Genomic DNA, 10,212 nt, shown 5'->3' with positions numbered 1-10,212 from the left:
GTCTTCTTTATAAGCAAAGTCTAACACCCTCTCTCTAACAACGCCAACGCCTTCATTTTTTCTCTCTTGCTGCACAAAACCCAAGCTTCTGCGGGTTAGTTTCTCCAGAGGAGGAAATCATGGCGACGAACACAGCATCGCCAGCTCCACCACGGGAGCTGTCGCAGAAAGAAGCCGACATTCAAATGATGTTGGCTGCTGAAGTCCACCTCGGCACCAAGAACTGTAATTTCCAAATGGAACGTTACGTTTTCAAGCGCCGCAACGACGGTTAGTTACTTATAATGACAAAACACGAAGTTAAACACTGTTTCCTTGTCAGTGAAATGGTTAGTTTCGAGTTTTGTGTGTAGTTAGTGTCTGAAAGAACAAGGTTTTTTGGGCTCTATTTTAGTTTTTTCTAGATGGGATTTTGTCAAGTGATGAATTGGCTCCCTTTTCCATGTTTGGTTTCTGTTTTTTTAAGGTTTTATGTTTTCTGCTTTTTTTTTGTAGTATTTGTTAGAAGAATGGTAATTCTTGTTGGTGTTTTTGGATGAGAAATGTAGGAATATGTTTTTAGAACAATGTATGTAATCTTGCGGAAAATCTTTTCCGGAATCAGCTTGTAGAAGAATTTCAGCCATTGGATTTCTTGGACTCGACAAACTTCCAGTCGATGAGTGTTTTTGGAAAGTGATTTTGTGCAGTATGTTTGATTAGGTTTACTCATTGAATTTTGGTTAGTTGTTAATCAGGATTACTTAGATTCTTGAATTTGGTTATATTGAATCTTAATCGTAATTAAGATAATTTAGCTTAAAAAGAGTGTTTTTTATATCAAGTATTTCTTTTTGCTTTTAAACCATATTTATGCTTGTAGAGATGCTGTTCTTGGTTGCTTTTGAAATATTATTCTGTTAAATTAGAAATGTTAGGATGTGCTTTGATTCTGTGTTTTGAGTTGCTTTGTAATTATTGTTACAGGAATTTACATCATCAATCTTGGGAAGACATGGGATAAACTTCTATTGGCTGCCAGGGTTATTGTTGCCATTGAAAACCCACAAGACATTATTGTTCAGTCAGCTAGGCCCTATGGTCAGAGAGCTGTTTTGAAGTTTGCTCAATGCACAGGTGCTAATGCTATTGCTGGAAGGCATACTCCTGGTACATTTACAAATCAGCTCCAAACTACCTTCTGTGAGCCTCGTCTTCTCGTCCTTACCGACCCAAGGACTGACCACCAGGTGAATTGTTGCTGGCAATTATTGATGTCTCTCATTGACGAGGGCAGCTTGCTTTAGCGTTTTCTGATTTTCTCGTGGTTTGTTTTCCTTGTCTTGCTTCTAACCTTGGTTTTATTTTTTTTATATTGCAGCCAATCAAAGAAGCAGCCTTGGGAAATATCCCAACTATTGCTTTCTGCGACACTGACTCACCAATGCGGTTTGTGGATATTGGTATTCCAGCCAATAACAAGGGGAAGCACAGCATTGGGTGTCTATTTTGGCTTTTGGCAAGGATGGTTCTCCAAATGCGTGGCACCATTCGTCCAGGGCACAAGTGGGACATGATGGTGAGTTCTGTATGACATTTTCTTGTTTGAAATTCCAATAAGACATAAATTCTCCTCTCCAATATGCACACTCATGTTCTCTTTGCTAAAAAGAGAAACCTTGACTGACTTCTTGTTCTCAATCTTTTATACATCAGGTCCTTGTCAACATAAATTATCATGCGATTTTATATCTTAGCTTCTAGTTTTTCTGATGTCCATCTATTTTTCCTATTTGGCAGGTTGATTTATTTTTCTACAGGGAGCCTGAGGAAACAAAACCACAGGAGGAGGAAGATGTGGTTGCTCCAGTTGACTATGCACTTACTGGAGCTGACTATATGGGTGGTGCCACTGATGGCTGGTCTAATCCTGTTGCTGATGGTGGATGGACCAATGAAGCGATACCGATTCCTGCTGCACCTGCTACAACAAGCTTGACACCAGACCAAGGTATGAAATGTGTGTTTTGTTGATTAATTTGCTTGTCAGTGATTCAGGTGAAGGCATTTTGTGTTAGTCTGCTGACTGTACCACTTGCACATCCTACGTTTATCATTTCAACATTGTTTTCTTGAGCTGTTCTGTTCCATGCTTGAATTGTTTATTTCCTCGGCAGCAGGTGGATTGGATGATTGGGGTGCTGCTGCTGCTCCTGCTCCTGTTCCTGCTCCCCCACCTCAACCTGTAGTCGATGATGGTGGTAGTTGGTCGTGAGGCCTGCTACAGTTTTTACTTTGACCATGTTTGCATATTTGGCATAATCTTCAGTGAGTCTTAGAAAGAATATCATCATTTGTTGGGAACTGAACTTGTTTTTTTGTTTTGTTTTTCCATCCTTTCTGGGAATAGCTTAGATCAAGACAATAGTTTAAATACTTTGATGATGTTGGTATCTCAAATGATTGCTACATTTGTTATTTTTGATTGGCACTTGAGCAACTTCCAAATTCTTTTCTTGTTACTGCTTAATGATTATGCCTGCATGCGAACTAGGAGGAAATGCTTAATGAAAATAATTGAAGCAAAGGAAGTTTGCTTAAACGATGCAAGTTTGGAAGAATTTTGTATGCATCCCAAAAGCAACAACCAAATCTGCCGCAAACGGAGATGGCATTGTGTTTGAGAGCTAAAAAAAGAATCGGCAAATTTCTTATTACCCTTTCTGATTTCTTAGTCGCATAGCTCCACTGCTTCAGCCTCTGATTCTTCCTCCTTCATTCGAAGAAACTATAAAGCAAGATATTCAACGTATCAAGTTTCCTGACTTGGTGCATTGAAGTTTCAACCAGTCTGATCACCATCTAGGTGGCAACGAACTCGGATGGAGAACGAGCAGCATTGATTGTCTATTTTGTGAAGCAGCATCATGAAATGGTAGAAATCGGTGGTTCGGCTGGAGAAGCCTTGAGCCCTTCGCTACAGGAGATGTAAAGAACAAGAAAAAAGAACATGCGATGCCATTGTATAGGAATTTCAATCCAACCAGAGCCACTAGACCAGTAAGAATGACAAGGTACTTCAAATGAAAGGGTTAAAGCTCAGCAGAAGGTTCAAGAACAGGTAGGTGTCGGTCTCAGGAATCGGATAAAGAAAAAGAGGAAGCACAAGCTTCTTCCACAAGAGGGAAGCCGGATGCAAAAGTGACTGAACGATCTGCCCTTTTAGAAGAAAGATATTCTGGATACAGAGGAGGGTTTTCAAGCCAAAAAATTAATGTTGATATACTTAATTTCTTGGTCCTTGTGAAAAGGAAAAGGTTACACTTTCAGTATCTTAAATATTCTTTCCGTGGAGGGAACTAAAATATCCTTGACACAAAATGATGGATGACTTGCTCCATAATTGGATTAGACCCAGAACCTCGCAGCAGCTACTGGACCAAAGCTGCCGACGAGTAGATCTTTGTGGGGTTACATTTAAATTTTGATTAGATGCCGAACCTTACCTTTGGTACTAATGAAGTTGTGAAAATTCCCAGTCTGGATATTTTATAATTGCGTTATGGGTTGGTGATTATTCTTCTACTTCTACGGGTGTTTGAGATTGATGGGTAGTTGTTTTTTAAAGTAATTTTTTATTAGAAATATATTAAAATAATATTTTTTTTATTTTTTAAAAATTATTAAAATAAAAAAAATTTAATTTTTTTTAAAAATACTATTAAAATACAGAAAAAACAAAGTTACGGAAAGTGTCAGTGATTAATAGTGTTTTTAGATAAGGAATAGCTATCGGCTATACAAGAGTGCCATATGACTTATATGAACTCAAAATAATATTAAAATGGCCAAGTGGTAAGAACTTGGGATCAAGAGGTTTGCTTCCTCTGTGATCTTAGGTTCGAGCCCTGTGGTTGCTCATATGATGGTCACTGAAGGCTTACATGGTCGTTAACTTTAGGACCCGTGGGATTAGTCGAGGTGCATGCAAGCTGGCCCAGACATCCACGTTAAACTAAAAAACTAAAAAAATAATAATATTAAAATTGAGATAGCCTGGATGTTTATGGGTTTATCATATTAGGATTTTTTATGGTCTCAAGAGTGTCTTGAAGCTCCGATGTGGCTCCGTCATCCCATTTTTTCTTTTTCCTCTCTTTTTTTCTCTTTCATGCTCTCTTTTTTTTTGTGTAACAAATTTTTCTTCCTTCTCCGCTACTGTTTGATCTTCTATTCTTTTCTCTTGACCGCTAGATTTGCATACAAAAATTAGGTTGACCATTAAAAGTATACATTTTTGTGGGTGAAGTGCAAGACATTCTGGTCGTTAATGGCCAAGATTCCTAGCTGCTAGGATGCCCGGGCCAAATGGCTAGGGAAGGAAGGACATCCTAGCCATTAACGGTTAAACTATTTTTGTTCCATGAGATTGGAAGTTTCTTTCAGCTCAAGAATTTATATACCCAAAACAGCAGGTCTCCAGCAAATAAGAAAAGTTTTTGATATTTGACCTTGTTTTTATAACAAGAGGGGCCTGAAGCCTCCCTATAAAATGCTACAAAATAGAGCTTTCGGATGGGTTTTATTTATTACTAGTTTGGTCGGACAAACTAAAGAGAGAACTCAGAGAGAGAAATGAGACAGAGGCGAGAGGAGAGGAGATGGAGCAAAAGGGTGAAAAAATCTAGTTATGAATATCTTTATTTTTTTCTTCCAGACCCATATTTTATTAATTTTAAATTGTTAGTTATAATTTATTTTATTTTTTATTAGATAGGTACAATCTTAAATAAATATCTTGATATTTTGTTGATGCTTAATTTTTGAAGACATATATTTTTGTTATCATATCATTAAATAAAAAATAGTTTTAAATTTTTTTTTGAAGCCTAATGAAGTTCATGATCTAGGTTGCTGATTTTATGAGTTAAGCCGCGAAACTCAAGTTAATTTAATATGTTTTTATCTCAATATTAAAATAAAAACATTTTGAATTTTTTTAAAATCAAATCATGTTTTTATTCGTCGCTCGGTTTGCCTTTAGATTCACCAAGTCAATTAGGTTCACCTGAAGTCAAATCACATGTAGGTTAAGTTTAAACATGGGTTAGGTAAGGAATGAGATCGAAAAGTTTCAAAGTAAACTCGATGAGTCGAGTTTAATACCAATGCCAATAGTTTTTTTTTTAAATCCATCTTCTAGTTTTTCTTCGAGTTCTTTTTTTTTAATCACTTTTATCTTTTAATATTTGGTTGATTTTGAATTGATATTTATAATTTTTTTCAGTTTTATTTATACGAAGTTATCATAATCTCTAACAAACATCCTGATATTTGGTTAATGTTTGATTTTGCGAGTGTTTATTTTTGTTATCGTATCATTAAGTAATTTTTTTTAAAAAAATTATTAAACTTAGCGGAGTCCATGATTTGGATCACGAGTTTGACGGATTAAGTTATGAAGCATATATCAATCTAATATGTCTTTATTTCAATATTAAAAAAAAGATATTATCCTGAAATTTCTTTAAAATCAAACTATATTTTTTATTTATTGTCTATATTAGTTTTGGATTCATCAAATCAACCGAGTCATATTAATATAACTTTCATACGATTTAACTTGAAATTTTTACAAGATAAAAAGTTATATGGAGAGTTTTTAAAGCGGACAAGATATTTTTTCTAGATCCAATGAAATTTTAATCTAAGGCGCGCATATCAACAATAATTTAGCATGATTATCTCTTTTTTATTTTTATTTTTTGTTTGATTGTTTTCGATTTTCACTGCCATGCTCGGATTTTGCAATCACTCAACTGATAAAAGGTTACAAACTCTTAACTAAAAATGCAAACTATATTCTATGATCCACCATATACCATAGCTATCCAAAATCGTAAACCGCTATTTCTAAAGAAGAGGCTGGGTTTAATGAAATGACGAGGATACCCTCGGTATCTTGTACCCCCATAATGGAGCAGGCTAGAGTCCAAAAACTTGGAACGGAAAAGACCAGTCAAGGGTTTCAGTTCAGGACCCCATTGAACCGTCCTCTGCGGTCAAAGCCCTGGTCAAAGTTAACCCTGCAATTTTTGTACCCTCTTCTTTCAGGTCCTATATAGCTGGCAAGTGGAAAAAAGAGAAAAATAAATATAATATATATGGCTACTGACATGGCTCCCACCCAGGCTTTTAATGTCCTGCCTCAAAAAACGAAATTGACATCTGTGTAACCTCCTGAAAGGACAAAACTGTCAACTTCTTCGAAAAGATCCAAATCTTGGCACTCTTGGTAAAATCAATGGAGGTTTAGGGTTTGATGCGTATTTGCACACTTATTCATCATTCTTGAACGGTAACGGGATTGTTGGGAGACAGACAGTGCCTCACCAAATCATAATTGTCATGCTATTTTAGTCTCTCAATGTTGATTCTTCTGCTTGATCTTCTTCAATGATTATACTATATGGTGCATATCCTAAACTAATCATAAACATTGTTGCATGATCTAATTCATGCCAGAATCTAAGAATCTTTGTTATTATTAAACTCAACCCACCAGACTAATTTTAAAGTTTTTCAACTAAACTTCTTGTTTGATGCATTTTTAAAATTAAACAATATAAAATTAACTTGATATAATCCAATTAACTTGGTCAATTTAACAATAATCTGGTTGAATTGTAAAAAGATATTAAGGATAAAATTAAAAAAACAAATGATGAAATTAACAATAAAAAAAATCTTATGACCCAACTTCTTACTTAGTCTTGGTTTAAAATTAAACTATATAAGAGTTATCTCGATGTGATCTAGTGGACTTGGCTTGTTTAAAGACATTTCGGTCGACTGATAAATATTCAATACTTACATATAATAAAATATAGTAAATATCATATATGTTAATAAAAACTTGTTTTCTATATAAAAAAACTAAAAATTATAATTTTACCACATTAACAAAGTTTAAAATTATATAATTTATTCGTGAAAAAACCATTTACTTTTTTCTTAGTATATTTACATGTCATAATGCAAGATTAACTACTTTGTGTCTCTCATTGGGAGCAGTCATAAGTAGCCCAATGTTTTGGATAGAAAAAGTGACCCTATGCAGCTAGATTCGTGGCTAAAGAAAAGGAAAGCTAGCTCGTCAAACTAGTTAAACAAATTGAAAGCAACCTTTGGAGGATCATTCATACATATGGTTGCATCTTAGGATTCCATAGGGTTCGAACTTTCATAAGCACCCTGTAAGCTATAATCCCATGTGAAATACTGGAAAAAGTTGAAGAACGACCTGTCCAAAATCATTTGGTCAATTAACCTTTGAACTTTTATACGTTTCTCATGCAAATAAATAAACTTGATGGATATCTTACAACTCACAATCCAAGTGTTACCATCCCATTGTATATCTCATAAAGGTAATTTTATTGGGGGAAATCAAGTCAATTGAAAAAGAATCTCACTTGTCAAAGTACGCTAGAGACCCAAGAATGCTACTAAAGTTGAGAAAATCCCATGGCATTGATTACTAATCAACTCTTAACGAAGGTGTCACACGGTGAGATGATTAGAAACCAGAGACCACGTCTGTGGGCAGCAGCAGTCGTTGCTAATGCTGTCAACACCTGTTTTTTTTTTTCTAAGTATTTTAATATATTTTCGAACTAAAAATACATTCAAATACAATGGTTATCACACCTTAAATTTTTTGGATTTGCAGATATGTCAGTTACTTTTTGGGTTTGCAGATATGTCAGTTTGAATGGAGCTGATTGGTCCTTTCTCCTCCTTTCTTCGTCACCCCTTTGTGTCTCTCTCATGGTTTCCCTCGATGTGTAGGGTCTCTCTCATGGTTTTCCCTCGATGTGTAGGGAGCAGTGGCTTGCATAAGTAGTTCTAGATTTGAACCTTCATCTATCAAGATTTTTGAAGATTTTAAAGGGAGTGCAATCTAACTAAAGCTAAAAAAGGTTGAGAATTTTGAGGCAGAGATAGTGAAAGCGGGCTGGTTATAAATGCCATGTTATAGAACCACTTATACTTGTTAAGGTAGCCCACATTAATGTGATTAATTTTTATTTTTTTGCCTAAATTAGCAATCTTAGTAAAGATTTGACTGCTTTGAACACCCGCATCAAATCAAGTCTCTAAAAAGGGAGCAAAGGACAAAGACCAATTGGACCCATTCTCTTTGCTTCTTGGCTCACTCCTCCTCTTCTCAACACTTCATTCCTTCCTTCTTTAAGCACTTCACTTGTCTCCCTCTTTTTATGTCTTACTAGCTGCAAAGGTTAAGAGCTTTGCATGCATTTAATCTTAGTAGTTGTGTAGTGATCATGATGGCTGATCAAGGTGGTAAGAGTTTGATAAGGGAATATAAGAAAGGTAACTGGACAGTTAGTGAGACTATGGTGTTGATTGAAGCAAAAAGAATGGATGATGAGAGGAGAATGAAAAGAAGTGATAGTGCAGAAGGGAGAAGCAAGCCAACGGAGCTTAGATGGAAATGGGTTGAAGATTATTGTTGGAAACAAGAGTGTTTGAGGAGCCAAAACCAGTGCAATGACAAATGGGATAATTTAATGAGAGATTACAAGAAAGTTAGAGATTATGAGAGGAAAATTGCTGAGACAGGAGAAAGAAATGGAGGGTCTTATTGGAAGCTTGAAAAGAATGAACGAAAAGAGAGAAACTTGCCTAGTAACATGTTGCCTCAGATATATGAGGAATTAGTGGAGGTTGTGGAGAGGAGAGGTGGTCAACAGAGGATGCTTACAGCTGCTGGTGGGTCAGGTTCTAATCCTAACACAACCTATGTGGTAGAGAGACCAATAACTGATGTTCAGCCTTCAGTACTGCCTCCTCTTTTGCAGCATCAAGTCTCAGCTGCTCCAACTCCAGCATTACCTCTACCTCCTCCCTGCCCACCACCATCACAACAACCACAAGCTCAACCACCTCCTCCAATCCAATTTCCTGAGCCATTTCCCACAGTAGGTGCACACACTCTCTCTCCCTCCCTCTCCCTCTCTTTGAATCTCCATCTATGAAATCCTCCAGCTTGATTCTTTCCTTTTCTTCTTCTCGGCACATATTCTTTCTGATATCATGTGTACTTTCATGCACAAAAGAAGACATCTTGCTCCTGTCATATCGAATTCCATTTTCCTTCATAACAGCTCTGTCTTAGCTAAAACACAGCAAGAGTTTGAGTGATCATTGCAGTTCTAAAACATTGAGATTTTAAGATGTAATATACTTGTCTTCTTATGCATTAATGAACTTGAACACCAAAAAATGTTGGCATATATAATTTGATTAGCGTAAACTGCCTTTTCTGCAAGAACCCATTACAGTTTTTGGTTTGATTGTGTGGACAGAAACGACTGTTGAATGATCTCATCAACATTGATTGGATAGTATTTATTTATAGCATAGCATAGCATATATAATTATAACTATACATATTCAGTTAGTATTGATTGGTTTGGTTCCACATTTTCATGTTTTGGAGATGTGTGATAGCTCAGATTCTGATACAAGTGAGTATTCAAACTCCCCAGCAAAGAGAAGGAGAAGAGGCGGTGGAGGTGGGGAAGGAACCAGTGGTGGCACTGCCAGTGCAAGCACCTCACATGAAGTGGGCACTGCCATTTCCAAAAGTGCTTCTATCATTGCAGAAGCAATTCAGGCCTGTGATGAGAGAGAAGAAAGAAGACACAGAGATCTCTTGGGTTTGCATGAGAGAAGACTCAAGATCGAGGAATCCAAGACAGAAATCAACAGGCAAGGCATTAGTGGTTTAGTTGATGCCATTAACAAGCTTGCTAATTCAATCCTTGCTCTGGCTTCTCATAAGAACCAGTCATCAGGTCCAAAATAATAATACTCCTCCTATTATTGTTATGATCGCTTTAATCAGTGAGTAAAAACTTTCATCTACTCACTTTAATCATCATCATTATTATTATCATTAATCCCATTTTCATTGTACATAATTCATAATCTTGTGTAATCTATGTCATTTTTAAGACCCATTTCCATGAATGATCACTCTACTTATCCCTTATGAAGTTTATAACATATTATGTGTTGAAACTCAACTAGGGTTGATTTATATTTTTGTCGAAATTCAAAAGTGCAATGTAGGGCATCGGGAAAGCTTCTAATTGATGGAGATCATGTAGTCGTCTTTGTGGTATAAACAATGATTGCACTAAA

The 10,212-nt window shown here is 36.1% G+C and overlaps 2 protein-coding genes across 8 annotated transcripts; both read left to right on the top strand.

Moving 5' to 3' along the window:
- LOC18103879 (40S ribosomal protein Sa-2) lies at nt 1-2,487 on the top strand. 2 transcript variants are annotated; one of them, XM_024582911.2, is made up of 5 exons: nt 1-270; nt 967-1,229; nt 1,361-1,558; nt 1,780-1,990; nt 2,160-2,487. In XM_024582911.2, the coding sequence occupies exons 1-5, from the start codon at nt 120-122 to the stop codon at nt 2,252-2,254; spliced, it is 918 nt and encodes a 305-aa protein (XP_024438679.2). In that variant the 5' UTR covers nt 1-119; the 3' UTR covers nt 2,255-2,487. The 2 variants fall into 2 exon arrangements, with proteins under 2 accessions (XP_024438679.2, XP_006376986.2); XM_006376924.3 differs by having other exon boundaries at nt 2-270; nt 2,157-2,487.
- Nucleotides 2,488-7,980: 5,493 nt separating this feature from the next.
- Nucleotides 7,981-10,094, top strand: LOC18103878 (uncharacterized). Of its 6 annotated transcripts, none has more exons than XM_024582294.2 (2): nt 7,981-8,984; nt 9,506-10,094. In XM_024582294.2, exons 1-2 carry the CDS (start codon nt 8,328-8,330, stop codon nt 9,872-9,874), a joined length of 1,026 nt encoding a protein of 341 aa, XP_024438062.2. In that variant the 5' UTR covers nt 7,981-8,327; the 3' UTR covers nt 9,875-10,094. The 6 variants fall into 6 exon arrangements, with proteins under 6 accessions (XP_024438062.2, XP_024438063.2, XP_024438064.2 ...); XM_024582295.2 differs by having other exon boundaries at nt 7,982-8,988; nt 9,555-10,094; XM_024582296.2 differs by having other exon boundaries at nt 7,982-8,988; nt 9,517-10,094.
- Nucleotides 10,095-10,212: the final 118 nt, after the last annotated feature.

Source organism: Populus trichocarpa, chromosome 12 (assembly GCF_000002775.5).
Source record: "Populus trichocarpa isolate Nisqually-1 chromosome 12, P.trichocarpa_v4.1, whole genome shotgun sequence".
NCBI lineage: Eukaryota > Viridiplantae > Streptophyta > Magnoliopsida > Malpighiales > Salicaceae > Populus > Populus trichocarpa.
The sequence above is the reverse complement of the archived record's forward strand: the minus strand, read 5'-3'. Positions and strand labels throughout refer to the sequence as shown.

Coding starts and splice junctions, on each gene's coding strand:
- LOC18103879 (XM_006376924.3), top strand. CDS start 120: ATGGCGACGAACACAGCATCGCCAGCTCCACCACGGGAGCTGTCGCAG. Junction 271..966: donor TTTCAAGCGCCGCAACGACG/GTTAGTTACTTA, acceptor TTATTGTTACAG/GAATTTACATCATCAATCTT. Junction 1,230..1,360: donor ACCCAAGGACTGACCACCAG/GTGAATTGTTGC, acceptor TTTATATTGCAG/CCAATCAAAGAAGCAGCCTT.
- LOC18103878 (XM_024582294.2), top strand. CDS start 8,328: ATGATGGCTGATCAAGGTGGTAAGAGTTTGATAAGGGAATATAAGAAA. Junction 8,985..9,505: donor TTCCTGAGCCATTTCCCACA/GTAGGTGCACAC, acceptor CATGTTTTGGAG/ATGTGTGATAGCTCAGATTC.